The 20,369-nt window shown below is 38.3% G+C and overlaps 1 protein-coding gene across 41 annotated transcripts in view; it reads right to left on the reverse strand.

The window, feature by feature from the left end:
• Positions 1 to 20,369, reverse strand: part of IMMT (inner membrane mitochondrial protein) — a 40,286-nt gene that overhangs the window by 4,080 nt on the left and 15,837 nt on the right. For 2 of the 41 annotated variants that reach the window (XR_014082748.1, XM_081592838.1), the window contains exons 4-11: positions 17,708 to 17,819; positions 15,821 to 15,925; positions 15,363 to 15,458; positions 12,669 to 12,805; positions 8,214 to 8,317; positions 6,841 to 6,976; positions 6,149 to 6,293; positions 2,281 to 2,504 (exon numbers count right to left, since the gene is read on the reverse strand). Coding sequence is in view for 15 of the 41 variants with exons in the window: in XM_081592824.1 (XP_081448950.1) it covers positions 2,281 to 2,504; positions 3,793 to 3,807; positions 6,164 to 6,293; positions 6,841 to 6,976; positions 8,214 to 8,317; positions 12,669 to 12,805; positions 15,363 to 15,458; positions 15,821 to 15,958; positions 17,708 to 17,819 (1,092 nt within the window). In the remaining 26 variants the exon portion in view is untranslated. Of the gene's footprint in view, positions 1 to 2,280; positions 2,505 to 3,792; positions 3,808 to 6,148; positions 6,347 to 6,787; positions 6,977 to 8,189; positions 8,318 to 12,668; positions 12,806 to 15,354; positions 15,459 to 15,820; positions 15,959 to 17,707; positions 17,820 to 20,369 lie in introns of those variants that run through there. The other 39 variants (XR_014082747.1, XM_081592840.1, XM_081592829.1 and 36 more) reach the window with 38 other exon arrangements.

Raw genomic sequence — 20,369 nt, forward strand, 5'->3', positions numbered from 1 at the left:
AGAAAAAACAACTATAAAGATTTGAGATCAAACACTGCTTCACTGCAACCATCCGTGTGCGTTCAAGGAAATTATTCATCTTCTGTCTCCATTTTCTCCTCTGTGAATAATAATGCCTACCATGCAGAACTGTTAAGAAAATTGACAAATATCTGGCAGTTACTGAACACAATCTCTCTCAACAAAGAAAGCTGCTCTGAAACTGCTGATTTTCATATGAATTTAGATTCACACAGGCCAAATCAAGGCAAAACTGAAAAGTCTATCAAGTCTGGCTTAACAATTAGACATGGATCATGCTACAAATTACTTAACACTAATTACCTGGAATTCATAACTTACTTTTTCTCAGAAACAATACAGTTAATGAATGAATCCATTCAGTCAATGCATAAATACTTATGAAGTGCCAGTCCCGTGCCAGGTACTACCCACTATAAGCGTGAATGAAATGGTGCTCAAGGCAGACAAACTTCTTGCACTATTGCCAAGGTATACATTTCAAGAGAGGAATGAGTGACACCTCAAACTGTGATACTTGTTTTTAAGAACATAAATAGAGCAACAGACGAAAAAGTAATACAGAGGCTCTGAGAGAAGGGAATAGGAATGGGCTGCTGTTGGTCAGTCGCTCAGTCGTGTCCAACCCTTTGCAACTCCATGGACTGCAGCACGCCAGGCCTCCCTGTCCATCACCAACTCCCAGGGTTTGCTCAAACTCGTGTCTATTGAGTTGGTGATGCCATCCAACCATCTCATCCTCTACTACCCTCTTCTTCTTCTGCCTTCAAAAAGATGTAGTCAAGGCACCAAAACAACATCAACAAAAAAACTCAGGGAATCTGCGAAATAAAACAAGTAAGGGAAGCCTGGCTCACAGCAAACAGGAATGAGATCAAGGGCTTTCCAGGTGTAAGTTACGAATTTGGATTTTATATTAAATGCAGTGGGCAGTCAGTGGAGAATTTTCAGCAGCACAGTGTCTGATGAGAATATATTTTATAAATAAAGACCACCTGCCTATGTAAACAAAGAAAGATGGGTATGCAAACAGGAAACCTGTCAAGAAGGTGATGTGGACTAAGGTGGTGGTGACTGAGAGACTGACTAGTGGCGAGTTTGGGGATTTACTCTCAGTGCAGAGCTTGGTAGACTCTCAATGGCCTGAATTCGAAAGTTGATGGAGGAACAACTAATTGAGCATGATTTCTAGCTCAACTGAGTGCATGGAGATTTAGAGAAAAACAAGCTGAGGGGCTGGAAAACAGGTTGCACAGAATCAAGAAATTTGTTTTGAACATGAAATGACTACTGAAAATCCAGCTGGAGTCATCAACTCAGCCCAAGAAACCAAGGCAGAGGTCAGAGCCTGCAAAATAAATGTCAGTAACATTGGCCACAGGACTAGCTAAGAGGACCTGGAGGCAGCAAGATGGAAAAAAGGTTTCAGGACAATGCGAATGCACGCTGATATTTGAAAGGCTGAGCAACAGGGGCCAAAGAGTGTCAGCAAGGTGGGGGAAGGGCCGGCAGTGTGGTATCTGGCAATCTAAGGAAGAAAGCACTTTTAGGAGTAAGTGGTCAGCTGTGCAGCTGAGAATACACGAAGGAAGAATGAGTAGCAAGGTTCCCAATCAGTCAGTAGACACCTCTTTAATACACAATGTGCACAGGCAGAAGACCACAGCTTTTCATCCATGCTTAACTACCAACCACTCAGAAACACTCACAGAGAAAAATATTCTCAGAATCCAACAGGGACTCCTGGGCTTCCCAGGTGGCTCAGTGGTAAAGAACCCGCCTGCCAATGCACGAGACATGGGTTTGATCCCTGGATTGGGAAGATCCCCTGGAGAAGGAAATGGCAACCCACTGCAGTATTTTTGCCTGGGAAAGCCCACAGACAGAGGAGCCTGGCAGGCTATAGTCCCTGGGGTTGCAAGAGCCGGACACAACTGAGTGACTAAACAACAGAGACTCTTTCAACACTGCTTAAGGGGCTGAAAGGCTCCACCGGGAAAAGACAAGCTAGATAATCCTGGACGTTAGCAGCTCATTACTTTCTGGCACTTCTGCATCTGCTCAACATAAAGGCTCGCTGTTAGACCCGCCCTTCCCTAGAAGTTCTGACAAGAACAAGGGCAGAAGCTCCATTCAGAGATGGGCTGGCCTAATTGACAGCTAGTATTCTGAAGTCAGTGACTGCTGCTATTATTTTCTAGAGGTAGATAATCAAGCTAGATTCACATAAATATTGGTTAACTTTACTCATTTCTTTACCTTTCTGTCCTGTTCAGCCTGTATCTCACTTCTGTGATGCTCTAATGCTTTTGCTACTGCAGAGTCAAACGCCCGCTTTTCCTCCAGCTTCTGTTTCTCCAAGGCTAAGGCAATGTGCTGCTTCTCTGTGGCTTTCTGTTCGGCTAGTGCTCTGTTCAGCTGGTCAATGCGGCGATGCGCATGAGCAATCAGGGCGTTCAGGTCGTCGGCAGACAGCTTGTCAGCTAAACCAACACACGAAAATGTCAATGATGTCACCCAAATCATACATTCAAGTAACTTGCCTCAACTGACTGCAATTTAATTTTCACAGCTAGAAAGACAAGAGGAGCTGACATTTCATAAGAGATACAGAGGCTGCAGTGTAATCAGAGCTCATGGCCAACATCTAGATATTTTCAATTCCAAGCAAAACTGTTCAGGGAGGCCTTCAAGTATAGAATCACTTTTTTTCCCAGTAACCCAAATTAATAGTACTTCCGATCTAAACTAATTATAACTGGCTTTATAACTCAATTTAATTTTGCCTCTCAGGACAAGCTTACATACACAATCATTTTCTTTCAAGCATAACAGGAATCCAAATAAAGATTCTTTTCTGCTAAAACTTGACTCAAATTCAAATTCTCTCAGACTTTTCCCTAATCAGAGCTTTGTACTTTTTCTTACACAGGTAATATAATCCAGGACAGTCAGCTGCAGCCAGAGCTGTCCATTAGAACCATTTTTAGAGCTTTTCAAAATAATCATACTCAGAGATTCTGACTTGCATTTTTTCTTTCCCAATCTCACATTCCACAAGTGTTCTGAGATATTACCACAAGTTAAGAATTATGGCTGTAACAGTAAAATAAAGAATATGGGAAATACTATATGACAAATGATGCAATTCCACAATTCAGTAGATCAAAAAGCAAAAAAAGAATAAGAGATTTATAGACCAAACTCAATATGTGTAGCTCCTTTAGATATTGATTTGATCAAAAAGAACTAAAAAAAACTCATTCTAGAAAGTGGGGATATTTGAACTCTGAAGCAACATTTGATAACACAATGAATTATTGTTAAGTGTGACAATGGTTTGGTGATAACATTAAAAAATACAGAAAGTTTTTACAAGTGAAAGAATATGATGTTTGGGATTTGCTTCAACATATGCTGGGGGAATAAATGAGACAAAACCAGCCAGGTGTTGGTAATTGCCAAAGTTGGGAGACGGGTCCACAGGAGTTCATTACAATTTTCTTCTTACTTTTTAATGTTTGAAATTTTATAAAATAAAAACTTAAAATATATATCTTCACATATATCCAATCACATGGTAAAAACATTTTTGTTCCTGAGAACATATGGATGACAAAAATATCCAAATTAGATTTATGGCATGCAATATAATTCTACTTTATATTAATTTTGATAGTTTAGTATGAGAATCACAGCAAAATAAAGACTTGAGCCTTTTTAAGACTTAAAACACAAGTCTTTAAACATAAAATGCATGTAACTACTCACCTAGGTCAGAAATACCTACAAAGGAAAAGAAAAACAGTTTGAGAAAAAGAAAGTACATGTATCAGTTACTAATCATTGTATAGAAATATCCAAAACAGAACAAGAAGGAACCAGAAGCCAGTAGTAGAAAAAGCACATTTTAGTACTGAAAAGCAAAATGATGAGTTTATTTCCTAAAAAAGTTTTAAAGGATCATAAAACAATATAAATCAAGGTAAATTCTAACATTTCAGAAAATCAGAGAGTCAATGACATTGAAAGTAGTTCTGGTTTCTGGGGACTCATCTCTTTTCGTGAAGCAATCAACTAAATTTTTACACAGAAACTACAATTCTCGTTTATTCCCCCACTTGACATTAGCTCACAGGCTGTTTCAGGAAGTCACAGTCCATTAAGTCAACCACTTAATCTGGTTCTCAACCAAAGAAACAGGGAGCTGACCCAATGCTGCAGGAAGAATGAGCAAAGATGGACAAGGTAAATAGTTCTGTCTCAACCTATTACCAGACTGAACTCTGTATTTCTCCACTTAATCCTTTCGTACAAATTCTGATTTTATTTTCTGCTTTAATGAGAAACCGCTATCTATCTCCCTCTTAAGTGAGTCAACCACGTGAAAAGAAAACAACTAACTTCATGTCTGAGTTATTTTTTGACAACCTTGATTCTACTGCCATTAAATCGTCCTGGTTGGCCCTGATGCTGTTAAAATCCCTGCACTGGCATTATTCCCTGAGCTACTCAGACCAGCCTTGGTTCTGTGATGCAGTTTCGATACCTTCACCCCAGAGAGGCCTGTATCACTAGTTCTTCAAATACTACCTGACGTTCAGTTTCTAAAGACACTGGCATTTAGGAAGTACTATTTTGATCTTGTTGAGACTCCAGATCTCTGTGATTTTAGTTGCACAGCACTTCATGCAGATGTGACTACTCCCTGCAGTTACAATGTGTAATTGTTTAGCCACCAAATTCCCTGCAATCTGAGCTATTTGCAAGCTGAAGGCCACACAGCCTGAACTTCCCTTTTCACCTAACGTTCCGGGTGAGTTCTCAATCAGGGTTGTCACAAAGCAGTCACAAGGTATGCCTTAAGTAATTCATTATGAATATTTTTAAAGTGCCAAAGGTTTTCAATAATTTTGTATCAGTTCAGTTCAGTCGCTCAGTCGTGTCCGACTCTTTGCGACCCCATGAATTGCAGCACGCCAGGCCTCTCTGTCCATCACCAACTCCCAGAGTCCACCTAAACCCATGTCCATCGAGTCGGTGATGCCATCCAACCATCTCATCCTCTGTCGTCCCCTTCTCCTCCTGCCCCCAATCCTACCCAGCATTAGGGTCTTTTCCAATGAGTCAACCCTTCACACGAGGTGGCCAAAGTATTGGAGTTTCAGCTTCAACATCAGACCTTCCAATGAACACCCAGGATTGATCTCTTTTAGGATGGATTGATTGGCTCTCCTTGCAGTCCAAGGGACTCTCAAGAGTCTTCTCCAACACCACAGTTCAAAAACATCAATTCTTCCGCACTCAGCTTTCTTCACCGTCCAACTCTCACATCCATACATGACCACTGGAAAAACCATAGCCTTGACTAGACGGACTTTTGTTGGCAAAGTATTGTCTCTGCTTTTAAAGATGCTATCTAGGTTGGCCATAACCTTCCTTCCAAGGAGTAAGCGTCTTTTAATTTCATGGCTGCAGTCACCATCAGCGGTGATTCTGGAGCCCAAAAAAATAAAGTCTGACACTGTTTCCACTGTTTCCCCATCTATTTCCCATGAAGTGATGGGACCAGATGCCATAATCTTAACTTTCTGAATGTTGAGCTTTAAGCCAACTTTTTCACTCTCCTCTCTCACTTTCATCAAGAGGCTCTTTAGTTCTTCTTCACTTTCTGCCATAAGGGTGGTGTCATCCGCGTATCTGAGGTTATTGATATTTCTCCTGGCAATCTTGATTCCAGCTTGTGTTTCTTCCAGCCCAGCGTTTCTCATGATGTACTCTGCATATAAGTTAAATAAGCAGGGTGACAATATACAGCCTTGACGTACTCCTTTTCCTATTTGGAACCAGTCTGTTGTTCCATGTCTAGTAGAGTCAAGGTTAAAATGTCACTTCAGTCACTAAGATTCCAAATTACACTGGCTGGAATTTATGTTCACCATTGCTAAACCAGGTATGTCACCTGTCACAGGTATGACTGAAATAAAATGCTGAAAACACTATACTGCACACAAGATGAAATACGCATGCCAGAGGGGTTTAGACTAGAGAATGGAGCTGACAAATGTAGATCAGATGATCAGTTGTTTAAAAAAAAAAAAACACTGAAAAAGTAAAACACCAACACTTCAGTTGCACTTACTCATCCCCTTCCACCCTGGCAAGACTTCTGGAGTAATACTGTCCAGCTCTCGTTTAAAGTCGTCCCGGGCTTGGACCACGAGCTCATGATACTGAGACACGACCTTAGCCTCAGACTGAGCTGCCTGAACCTGAACAAACACAAGGGGTATGTGGTTAAACTGAACAAAGAATACCATAAACACTCCAAAAAATATAAGTCATATTCATGTATTTATTTACATTTGGTTGTGAATATATAAGTAATACACAGAAAGAAATCTAAAGGTCAGAGAAAGGAATGTAAGTCTTGTCTTTGTTTCCATCTAATTCTGTTCAAACGCCATAGATAAGCCCTTTCCCATCTCCTTCAGCCATTGTCCCTCTTTCTCTGGGTCATGGAAAAACTAACCATATAGATCAGAAATGGAGACAAAAGAGATGCTACAAAATGGAAATTTCCATAAGCAGTAATGACAATGAGCAAACACTTACCTACTATAAAATGTATCAACAATACTGAACAATTCACTTCATGTCCAAAGCAAGTTTCTAAAATTAGTAACAACTAATATTCTTTTCCAGGGGAAGGGAGAAAGATAATAGGAATCTTAATATTTTCCTGAACTTTTAAAAACCCCTTTACAAAACAACTACATTATAAATAAAAAATACTTATAAAAGACCTGAAAAACACACCTTTTGGACCACATTATCCAGATCAACTATCATGTTGTGAAGCTTCCCCTCTGCAGCAGTTATATGAGATTTGGCCCCAGCAACCTCTTCTTTCTTTGCATTTTCAATTACACTTTTCATCTTCTCTAACTCTTCTCTGGAAACCAATAAAACAAAGGTTTAGTATTAATCCTTGTCAACTTTATTAAAAAAAACTGAAATCAATACAAGTTACAATTAAGTCTATGAAACATTTAATGTGAAACAACTACTCAATGCTTTTTCACACTCAATAGGCAGAGAAGTCTTCCTCACCACCAACTGAAAACACCTCGGTTTTTTAGTACCTCAAGCTAGATTTATAGAGTGGACCAGATGAGTAGCATGGTGTACAGGAAAAGACATAGGCTTCAGAACCAGGGAGACCTGGATTCAGCTCCCAGACCAGCCTCTCCTTTGTTGCTCACCCTAGCATAGGGATTAGAAGTAATTCATGAGCAGTACCTTGCACAGTACCTGCTACATCAAGAGCACTCAATAAATGGCAGCTTTTTCAAGGATTAGGTTGATTCCCTTGCCAATGACAGCTTGAGGAAGACAAAGGCAAGGGAGCAAGTCGAAGAGCTCACTGAGCATAGAGATGGGTCTTCAGGAGCCCTCACAATTCAGGCTGGATGGACTATAATCTATGAACCACAAACACAGAACTCAGAGCCCTGACTCATGGTCTACTGATGTGATAAACATCATGCTGTCAATCTCCTAAAAGACATGCTGACTTTATCAGAAAGCTTCCCTTTCTCTAGCAATTATAAATATTATGTTAAGACCACAAAATTCTCAATGACAAATAACAGTTCCATAATGTTGATGAGAACCCGTTTTCAAATATAGGTTCCTATTGACAGAGATTGAACTTATATTTGGTTTGCTTGCTTGATTCTAGTTTTAGCTAACTTTCAGGAATCAGGTCAAGGTAGCATAAAACTAGACCTATTATATGCTAACTACTTTGGTAGTTAAGGCAAAGAGTGTGTGACACACTCCTTAAATTCTGATAAAACTGCTCAAGCCATCCCAGAAAAACCTTGAAACAATGGCAGAATCTCTGTAAACTAGAGAGGCATATCACCCAAGTAATACTGCAAAGAAAAACTGTTTTTTATACAAGATTGTTCATGCAAGTTTCTGCCAAATTTATTTTGGCCAGATTATATATTTTATATCCTCTCTTCCTTTTAAATTTTCATGTTCCTAATACCAAAATACAGTACAGGTGGAGAAGGGAAGGGTTTCTCTGCCTCCTCTTTCTATGTAGACAGTACAAAGAAAACAGAGCCAAAAGAAAGCCACCAGGAGGCCCTAATTACTTGTCAAAGTCCATGAGTAATTACTTGGCTTTGAGAAGGGCATCAGCAGCCTCATCTACTGCCTTTCTGCGTTCCTTCAATGCGCCCTCCACTGTGCGCCACTGAGCTGACTTCTTGTCACCTGCAATCTAAACAAAAAGCTTTAGTTACGAACACATGAATAACTACTACCACTGTCACAATAACATGACTAAATACAGAAAGTCAAAGGTTAAAAAAGTACATATAACATTTCTCCCAAACAGGAGCTCTTAATCTAATGTTCATGAGAGGTTCAAAGAAGTCCATGAATCATCTCCAATCAACCAACCCACCAAAACTGTAAGAGTGTGTTCCAGTGCACAAGCATGCTCTAAGGAGAGAATATTTTTACTAGATTCTCAAAAGGAGATATGAAGCAAAAAAGATGAATAAGAACAACAACTTGTCATGAACTGTCTGGTAATTAAATCTTTCTTCAATGAGGCACCAGTACTTAAAATTTTCTTACTTGCAGGTCTACTGAAATATTAGTAAGTATAATAGAAAGTTTATACACTTGTGGGGTCTCTACTCCTCCAAAACACTGCCCCAAAGAATGACTCTCCATAATCTTTAAGGAGAAAATCAAGTCTTGTCAAGAACCTCACTCCACCTTGAGCTGGTTTTACACAATGTGGACTTTATACAAATGTCTCCCTTGGAAATTCCTTAGGCAGGTTCAACATTTTTTGCTCCAGCATTGGAACTGACTGCCACCTTCTTCACCTGAGCAGAGTTGGCTCATATTTAGGGCATATATCATACCAAAAACAAAAACCACCTCTAGCACAATAATCACACTCTGTGCAGCAAGATGCTCACACAAGAGACATGTGAGAACCCTTGCAACTGAAGGCATGGCACAGGTGAGTCCAGCTTCCATCCTCCCCCTCACTCTGCATCATATAAACAATGAGCAGAATGCTATTTGCAACTGTTTCAACTCCTTAAAACTACTTTTAAAATTAGTTATTATCTATTTTAAATGACCTTTCTTTCTCCCTTTCCTTTTGCCAAGTAGATATAGGTTAAAGTAATATATTATGTGTAGATATGAAACAAAACCACCTTAGGGCTTATCTTCAAAGTACAGCTGACCCTTTAACAACACAGGTCTAAACTTCATGGGACCACTTTTATACGAAGATCTTTTTTCAGCAGAGTACTACACAATCCATAGCTGGCTCAATCCTCAGATGCAGAAGGGCCAACTTTGGGACTTGAGCATCTCTGAATTGTGGTATCCCTGGCAGATACTGGACCCAATCCCCTGTACATACTGACAGGTGACTACACACTATACCAGGACCTTGGTGAAAAACAGGAACATATTAAATTACCAGAAAATAAAATATTGTCATGGAAAAAAATGACTAAAGTAGTTTAATAATTATAGTTCATAAGTCACCAAAGAGGGTCACCACAAGGGCTGCTGCACACCCAAAACATGAGTGCCCTCTGAGTTAGGTGTCCTGGGCCTTGGATGACCAACCTGTATCTTCCCCTGTCAGAAACACAAGTGGTTTTGCCTCTGCAGCCCTAGGCCTGCTACTTGAAAGGGAAGAGGACTCAGTAATGTCTCTGCTTTGGATCATTCACAAGCAATTCTCAACCTTATGTTCCCCCTGACATCAAGTGTGATCTTGATTTTAAAGGTACATTCATTATCAACAGAAAGTTTAAACAACCAAGTTCCTTAAGGCAGGATTAACCTTGTCACTGGACCACTGTGGCAGTCTGAGGAAGCCCCTCTGAACAACATTTTTAAGTGAACAACATTTTTAAGTGCTTAAAATGAAACGAGATTACAAAGGAGCCAAATTACACTGAAATTTAATTAAAAAATATGTATTTTTTTAATTCTGTGACACACAAACCAAGATCTAGTGGCAGGACTAATAAATACCCTAATCTAGAAGTAGTGATGAGCATAAATGATATTTCAACAGTCTGTAAGTACCATAATGTGATAGGAAAATACTTGTGCTCTCTCTTGGTAATAAAGTTATGAATACTACTAACACTGTCAATATTCATAAATGAAGGAAAAGCTTTTGAGGTTAGAGAAAATAAAGACATTTTTCATCCAAGTTTGATGAGTCCCTGAATTCTATTCAGAGACTTGACCCTAGGTTAAGAACTGCTTTTAGAAGAAATACTTGGTACTTTCTTTTTTCCCTTGGTATCTCACTGTTGAACTTTTTATGTTTTACATAGATTATTGTCAAGTAACAAAACAAAGTATTTCATGGTGCAAATAATCAAGTTGAGGTTTAGGTAAACTACTACTCTAGCCATCCTGCAAAATAAAATATATCAGGTAAGCATGCTGGGGCTTCCCTGGTGGTCCAGCGGTTAAGAATCCACCTGCCAATGCAGGGACACAGGTTTGATCCCTGGTCTGGGAAGATCTCACATGCCTCAGAACAACTAAGCCCATGAGCCCATGAGCCACTACTGAGCCTGTGCTCCAGAGCCCAGGAGCTACCAACTACTGAGCCCCTGTGCTGTAACTACTGAAGCCTGCACGTCTTAGAGCCCAGGCTCTTCACAAGAGAAGCCACTGCAAACAGAAGCCCACACATCACAACTAGAGTGCAGCCCCTGCTTGCCACAACTAGAGAAAAGCCTGCACAGCAACAAAGACCTAGCACAGCCAAAAATCAATAAATTTTTTCAATTACCAAAAAAAAAAAAAAAAGGATGCTGGTTTGGGCCATGCCAGTATCTTGTCATGTGCAAAAAATTCTACAAGACCTTACTGTGTGCTGTTACAAGACCTTGATATTATATTAAGATAACTCTTCATGCTGCTACCGCTGCTAAGTCACCTCAGTTGTGTCCGACTCTGTGCGACCCCATAGACAGCAGCCCAGCAGGCTCCGCTGTCCCTGGGATTCTCCAGGCAAGAACACTGGAGTGGGTTGCCATTTTCTTCTCCAATGCATGAAAGTGAAAAGTGAAAGTGAAGTCGCTCAGTTGTGTCCGACTCTTAGCGACCCCATGGACTGCAGCCCACTAGTCTCCTCCATCCATGGGATTCTCCAGGCAAGAGTTCATAACTAACCCAAACAGACTCATGAATCATGTAAGTGTCAATGACATATCTGAGGGACAGAATGTGTCTCCCTCTGTTGTAGAGATCCAAAGATAAGCTGTCCTATAAAACAGACACCAGATTCCCCTAGGATCCCCTGGTCCAACTGTTTACAGGCACTGCCCTTTAGAAAGTAACTCAGTATGTATTATAGAGTGAGCCAACATGCACCTACATCATTTTACTAGAAGAAACAGAGCTGGGATCAATTTTTAACATTCCAAAACTTGTGCTCGTACATTTTTCTGGATTATTTTGTTAACACCAGCAAACTATGCCTAATCTGGTTAACTTCTACTATAAGGTATCCTTTAGTTGTAAAATCTTAATAATAACAGATTTTGTACTGTTCAAGCCACATGCACCACATGTTATATGTTCAGTGGGTAGAGGAAACACCCTCTTATGTATAGCCTTCCACCAAAGTAGTACCACGGACATTTCAAAGTTTCTAATCACTGTCCTTCTGAAAGAACTCACTTGGGTTCAAACTCAACTTCCTGATATCATGCAACTTCAAGCTTTCTCACATGTGTATAACCAGTATGTTAAATATTCCCTGTGTGGTTTCTTAGAATGAACTCTTAAGATTTAAGCTTTCTTCTCGGACATTCAATAGAATCTTCTTTTAATTTTTCCAAGGTTGTAGTTTCTTGGCTGTTTGCATCAGAAGTATAATTGAACTGCTTTTTGATGTATGTGCATATGCCTAAAGCAATGTAAAGTGTATTTAACTTTTTAAAAAACCTCAGTCATGGTGGCAAAATAACTTTACTGATGATGCAGAATCCTGATCCGAGATATATTAGGTTCTCTATTTTATTTTATTCTTCAAATGATTTGATGTCAAGATGCATTTTTATACACTAAATAACTGAATGTAATGATAAAGGAAATTAACTAAATCTCAGAATTACATTTTAATTAGTGTAATTACTTTATTCTTTGAAGTGTACAATGTAAAGTAAATAATCAGCGTAAGCATTTAAAGTAGCTAGTGTTTTGGGAACCTGGGATCTCTGTATTATTTCTTACAACTGTTGTATCAACCTCAAAGTATCTCACAAAAAAGTATATTTTAAAAAATGGTTGGCAATTTTAAAGCGAAAAAAAAAAACCAAACAACAAATACATTCAAGCAGTATTAAAACATAAGAGCAAATCTGAACTAATCCTAATATCACATCATGGTTGTGAGATAAAGCACCATATAAAAGTCAATAAAAAGAACATTTCAAGTTTCCTCTTTTTTTCACTTTGCTTTGTTTTTCTAAAAAGACAATCATTCTAGTTTGCTTTCACTTAGTGAGAGAAAGCCCAACCTAGGAGGAAGAAATCACGTATAACATTCTTTGGCCCACCTCAGAATCATCCATGGCTGCTTTCAGTATGTTCGCGTGGGCAGTGACAGCCTGCACTGCAGCATTCTGAGCCACAATAGCCTGCTGAGTGATGAATGCAGTCTGGCTCAGAGCATCTTCTAAGCTCTTGGCTAATGCTGAAGTTAAAAAAAAAAAGTTAAAAACCAGATCCTTCCCCACCAATTACTTTAACCTTTCCCTCTTTACCTGTTGAGTCTTGTGTCACATTTCCCCCCAAAAAGAACAAACAAAATACAGTTTTAGAGAATCAAAGTTACACTTAAAAGTATGCTAAAATTATTGAGTCCAGGGACTTCCCTGGTGGTCCAATGGAGGGGGCACAGGTTCGATCCCTGGTCAGGGAACTAGATCCCACATGCTGCAACTGAGACCCAGTGTAGCCAAATAAACATTTTTAAAAAATTTATTGACTCCAGATGATCAATCTATGAGGGTTATTATACTATTTTTACCTTTATGTATATCTGAATTTTTCCAAAATAAAACATGACTGAGCAACTGAACTGAACTGAACTGGGGTTTTCTATATACAAGGGAAAATCACAACAGGAAAGACAAATGTATGAAAGGATTACATACACTTAAATAAGTTAGTACATAGTTTAGAAAATAATCCAAAAAATTCTGTGAAAGCAATTGTAATTACAATGAACAGCAAAAGGATAAACATGAAGATATAAAACAGGATGTCAAAATCAACAGATGTGGGGAAGGGGAATAAGAAAACAGATCTTTTAGAATGTGTTTGAGTTTATATCGCCATCAGTCTAACAGAAGTACATATAGTAATGGGCTAATATACTTGAAAACCTGGGTAACCAAAAATCAAAAAAACACTCCACAGATTCACAAACACCAAAAAGAAAGGAATTCAAGCATAATACAAACGAAAACCATCAAATCACAAAAGTGAACACGGGAAGAAAGAAATAGTACATTAACTGGAAAATAAGGTTTAAAATGGAGATAAATACATATACATCAGTAATTATCTTAAGTGTCAACAGACTGACTAATCCTAACAAAAACATAGAGTGGCAGTACAGTGAGAAGTCTGCTCACCACAACTAGAGAACAGCCCACATGCAGCAACAAAGGCCCAGCACCTAGAGGGGTGGGATGGGGAGGGAGGTAGGAGGGACGTGGGCAAACCTACAGCTGACTCATATTGATGTTTGGTAGAAACCAATGCATTACTTTAAAGCAATTATCCTTCAATTAAAATTAAAGAAATTAAAAAAGACCCAGCATAGCCCCCCCCAAAAAAAGTTACAGATTGGATAATAAAACAAGAATCTACAATATGTTGCCTATAAAAGACCCACTTCAGGGTGAAAGATACACACAGATTGAAAGTGAAGGGATGGGGATGGAAAAAGATATTTTCATTTCATGTGAATGGAAACAAGAAAGCAACAGTAGCAATATTCATATCAGATGAAACAAACTTTAAAACAAAGGCCATAAAGAAGGACAAAGATGGACACTGCTGCTAGCAGCAGCAGCAGCATACTCATTAATATGTATGCACCCAATATAGGAAAACCTAAATACATAAAAGAAATACTAACATACATAAAGGGAGAGTCTGATGTGAATACACTAACAGTAGGAGACTATAACACCTCACTGCCATTAATGAACAGATCTTACAGGCAGAAAATCGGTTAGGCAACAGACATTATAAATGACACAATAAAACAGACTTAATTGATATCTGTAGGACATTACATCCAAAAAATCAGAATACACATCCTTCTCAAGCATGCATGGAACATTCTCTAGGATAGACTACATAACTGGACACAAAACAAGCCCAACAAATGCGCTTACACTGGCCCATCTACTCTTTACTTGCTTCCTAGGAAAAGGACAGAACCAGCAAATTGAAGGAAACCAAGAACCATTAAAGGCAGAAAGACAAACAGAAATAAATGGAGAGAAGACAAAAAAACAAACAAAAAAACCACCTACAAACAGCTGTCATAAGAGTTTAAAACTAACAACTCTCAGTCCAGCAAAAAACTACACGCACACTACCTCCAGGGACATCAATATACTGCAGCACTACACAATAAATTATGTTCCACGTGCCTTAAGGCAGGAAAATACATTTTTAGATAACTAGTATCTTTTTTCTTTAAACCATCAAAAAACCTAATATAAAACTGAAATCTAAAAAAGGAATAAGCCTCAGTTGGGTGGAAACCAGCAATGTGTGGAACACTCCATCCCTTAACAATATCAGATAAGAGGACAATGAGACTGAGTCCAGAGGCCAGGTAACAAACTAGAGAAGGAGCCATTTCCAACCTACACAAATAAATGTATAAGTGTAACAATTAGAAGACTCTTAGGCAAGGTGCCAAAACATAAATTATTCCTGTTCTGCAAAGTATACAGAACCTTCAGCACTAACCATACAAAAAACAAATGAAGAAAGTACATGTATCACTTGGAATTTACACAAATTTTACACTAAGAATAACCCCTTGTCACCTGGGTAAAAGTTTAGATGGAAAGAACACAAATGATGAAATAAAGGTGGTGAATAAGAGCAATGCCACTAAAGAAACCACAAAGAGCTGACAGATGAGAAATTTGCACAAAGGCTGAAGAAGAAAGCAACTGAGAGACATGACCCAAGTACTTAGAAAGCATCTGGTTACATACACTCAATCTTAACTTGTTCTTGCTTCTCTTGTTGGGCAAGTCGTGCTGCAACTTCTTCAGGTGGCCGCTCCCTTACAGAAGTTGAGGATGCTTCCTCTTGCAGCAAAAGTAAATAAGAGGAAATCAAATTTCAGCACAGAATTTCAACAGCTAATGGGGACATAAAAACACCGTCATTTGTATTTGCCAGCTATATCAACTTGAGGGCATTTCTGTGATAAAGATTATAAAACCACATCACGACTGAATGATTCCAACATGAAGAAATACAGGGTCAGCTCTAAAGCCCCTTGTTTTCAAAGATTTATTCTCTGAAATATCAAAAAATAGCTAAGCAAGGCTGCAGACTTAAAGCCAGTATAAATGTGCACTTAAGAGTGTCTAGCAATTGCCTAGAAAGTACATAGTTCTGATGAACACATCATTTATAAAACCACATATACAGATAATTTAACTACCTGAAGTTGCAGACTTGGGTTTTCCTTCACCAGTTTCAGGGTGATCGGTTTTTATAAGTTCATCATGCTGAACCACAGGGGCTGGGACCGACAGTGTGTCACCTGCTGCAGAAATAATTTGAGCTGCCTCTGTAGGTGCTATAAATATATGTTACACATGGTATATAGTTTCCTGGGTTAACAGAGAACACACAGGAATCTACTACTACTACTACCATTTCACATCTGACTCCTTAACATGAGAAGGGGACATAAAATTTACATAACATGTGAAAATAATAACAAAGGGAGAAAAAGAAGCCTGTAATGAAGAAAGTAAGCAAAAAAGTAACCAAAACCATTTTTTAATTGCTTTGAAAAATAGTAGAGATGAATGAAGAGGTGTGAACAAAAACAAGATGGCAATTTTAAACACAGAGGAAAAAAGTTCACAGTTTAGATGGTGAGTTAGAGAACTCAGTCAAAAAACTTATGTCATAGACATTATAGTTGGATTATCACAAAGCCCACTAACTGGTCTCCTTGCTCTGTCCTTGTTTCCTTTATCTATCCTCCACAATAGCCAGCCTGCATATGTGCTTAGTTGCTTGGTCATGCCCGACTCTTTGTGACCCTATAAACTACAGCCTGCCAAGTTCCTATGTCCACAGGATTTTCCAGGCAAGAATATTGCAGTGGGTAGCCATTCCCTTCTCCAAGGTATCTTCCTGACCCCAAGATCAAACCCAGGTTTCCTGCATTGCAGGTGGATATTTTACCATCTGAGTCATCAGGGAAGCCCACAATAGCCAGTGCCAGTACTCTTATTAAAATAAAAGATATCAATCCCCTGACCTATAACCCTCTCAACAGCTTCCCATCTTACCCAGACTGGAAAGCAAAATTCTTACGATGGTCACCAAGAACTGACCTGCTGGCTTTCTGCTCCCTCTCTGACCTCATTTGCTGTTCTCTGCTTACTCCAGCCCAGCTTCATTTACTCCTTGCTAGAACATGCCAATTCTTTGCACTACCTAATCCTTCTACCTGGATGCTCTTCCCCACCAGTCTTTTACATGACTGACTTCCTCATCTCTTTCTGGTGTTCGCTCAAAAGACGCCTTCCAGAGGAAACTTTTCCTGTCCACTCCATTTAACACTGCAATATTCCCTCCCACATTTACCACTTTATGCCATCCTATACATAAATTACTTGTGCATTTATATACAATTTCCCTCCCCTCATCCCACTAAGAAATGTGCACAGCATTTGTATGCTTGTTTTTACTATTTTGTTCATGGCTCTAACCTCAGTGCCTAGAAGACACCCACCACTTGGCACCCAATAGATACTCAGTCTTTACTGAATGAAAGGTGATTTCATCAAGGCAGAAGTGACTACAGAGAAACAATAAATTCAAATGTATGCTGAACAGGTTAGGATGAGGTAAATGCTATAAACTGGTGTGGATTACTTATAAATCATGAAGACAAAAAATATCTGCATATCAAAACCTAGATCAAGACACTTCGATCACTAAGACAAAAGAGAAGAGAACGAATTGGTGAACAAGTAGAAAAAAGAAATGGGGAAAGCGAGAAAATCTTAAAATCTAAAGAGAGGGAAAACTAGGAGTCAGAGAAAAGGAAAAAAGTAACTGTGTTTCAGGTAAGACCGATTCTTGTTCTTACCAGTACTCAGTAGCTGTTCAAAAACAAAAGCCCCATTCCATATCCCACTCAACCCCTAAAACGAGGGCCAAGAAGACACGAGAGAATATTCCTTTCCCAGGGTGAGGGAAGACTCCTTCATGCGGACAGACCCCCTCACCTTTGACCATGGGTACAAATACAGTAAAACAATTCATTTACCCACAATTTTAAAAGAAGGATTCTAAATATAGGTACCTGTTGTTGAAGCTGAAGTATCTCCCTTTTGTTTTTGAGGTTGTGAGGCAGGCTGTTTCGATTCTTTCATTACCTCTGATACACTAGAGATTTTCAGTGGACCAGACTGAATCTTGGAAATGAAAAACATTTAACATTTCAGACATAATAGTGTTTTTTAAAAAGGCAGCATACAGTAACTTGTATTATTTAAAAAGTCAAGTTTTTCAAGCTTTTAACATGGAGTTATCAATAATTCACAACAATGTATTTTATTAACCACAGTAAGAGAATCCATCATACTTGGAAAATGCAGTCCAAAAGTAGTCCATATTTTGATAGTAACAAAAACTTCTCCTAAGGTAACTAATGTACCTGATATATGACCTTCCCTTTAAATACCATTACTTTTATGTGTACAACACTGAGAAAGCTATTTCCATTCACTTTCTAAACCCAATTATGGTGTCTTCTAAATACATTCAGTTAGAAACAAACATTTTTTAAAAAGCTCTGAATAAAAGTAAAAATTCATTTTTCCTTTCTTTAATCTCCAAGATTCATGCACCTGCATTTCCAAGATATATGATGCAAGTGTAATGTCTGCTTTCCTCTTTCTTAATAACCACATGCTTTAAGTTTAAGGCACCATTCATGAACAGGATTGTTAAATGATATGCCAGAGAAAACTACTGAGTAACAGAAATATTTTCATCTACCACCTATGTGGTCTCCCTTTTTGCAAGAACTTGGCATTGGGACTCAGATATCCTAAGATGACTACTCAACCATAATAGAAATGGTTCTGAATTTTGTCACTACCAGAAATAAGAAATATACCCATTTTCTCTTTATTAAAATTTTATTATTTTTATCTTATGAAATGCATGCTCATTATAACAAGCAAAATAGTATCAAGATAAAGCATTGTTTTATTTAGCCTCTTCATTGCTCCTTCCAGCCTTCTCAGGGAGCCACTGCTAATGCCCTGAAATCTATCCTTCCACCCATGAGCTCAGGTATATACACACATGCAGTTTTTCATTTCTTTAAACAATCTAAAATAGGTAATTCTATACTATACAAATTATCATATAACTTGCTTTTTTTCATTTAACAACACATTAATATATTTTTTTCATTTAACAACAACTCCTTTGCTTCCAGGTTAAGAAATTCTCTTTAGTTGGATAATATCCCAATTTATGTATAAATAAATTCCCAATTATTGTATATCCTAATGGAGTTTCAAATTCTGTAATCTAGGTCTATTATTCCACTATTTATGGACATTCAAACTGTTTTCTGTTCTTTGAGAAGCATTCTTGTCCATAGACAACCGAAAAGCACTAGAGTATGATGTCTGCAGGATAGTTTGCCACAAGAAACACTGGGTCAGAGGGCTTGTATATTTTTAAGATATTATCACTTTCACATGAGGTTCTAGCAACTCACACTCTCACAATGAACATGTTTGTGTTTGTGTACAAATATGATCTATTTGTAGTCTCAGTTGTTCTATTTCTATAATTTCTATTTCTATGTCAAAATCTTCTTGTTTATAACAGTAGGATTATAACAAAGTCAGTATCTGGAAAGGCAAGTGTTGTCTGACTCCCTAACCCAACACTTTCAAAATGTCCTTGACCAGTCTTGTACATTCCTTATTCTTCCATGTGAACTTTAAATCTTGTCTAATTCTTCAGCCTCTGGAAAAATCAATTAGAAATCTTATTAGATCTGTGTGTGTATTTATGTATACACACATACACATCATAAAAATACTACTTCTCTCAAATGCATACATATTTAAGAAATTTGAGAGAAACACATACATTTAAGAAAAATGACATTTTTATAGTAGTACATTCTATCCAGGTACATAACATTTGTCACCATTTAGGGAAGTTATTGTCTACATTCATCAAAAAGATTTTAGCAGGGGAAGGAGGGGGTGGAATAAATTGAGAGAGCAGCATTAAAACATATACATTACCATATGTAAAACAGAGAGCTAGTGGAAAGTTGTATATAACACAGGGAGCTCAACCTAGTGCTCTGTGAGGACCTAGAGGTGTGGGATGGGGGTGGAGGGGAGGGAGGAAGGTTCAGGAGGGAGAGAATATATATATACTTAAGGCTGATTCACGTTATTGTACAGCAGAAACCCAACACAACATTGCAAAGCAATTATTCTCTAATTAAAAGAAGAAAGAAAAAATAATTCAGATACAGTATTTGTATCTATAATGAGACAATAAACTAACCATGTGAAAAACATTTTAGGATTATCTTCTCTCAGTATTTACTGTCTATGGATAAATAACCATGTTGACACTAAAAGGGTTACCATCAAATGAAATGCATAGTTTCTAAAATCGACAAGTTTGTAACAATGCACAACAACTGAGAGTACTGAATAAATGGGACAAAATAAAAATAAAAACACTAACTGTTACTGCAACTCAGAGGTGAGAGAAAACTGACATTGATCTGTGTAGTGAAGAATGCCAGTCTTGAAGAAAACAATAGAAGACAAAAGAAAGGAAGTCATTCTGGGTAGAAGACAACCATGGGAAGAGGTATACAAATGGAAAGGATCTCTGTCTAGTCCTCTTCTTTACCAAGGACCTTGGAACAACGCCTGGTACATAATAATCACTTGACTGACATTCGACTAAAT

The sequence above is a fragment of the Giraffa tippelskirchi genome, chromosome 4, assembly GCF_054371585.1.
Source record: "Giraffa tippelskirchi isolate mGirTip1 chromosome 4, T2T-mGirTip1v1.2.pri, whole genome shotgun sequence".
NCBI lineage: Eukaryota > Metazoa > Chordata > Mammalia > Artiodactyla > Giraffidae > Giraffa > Giraffa tippelskirchi.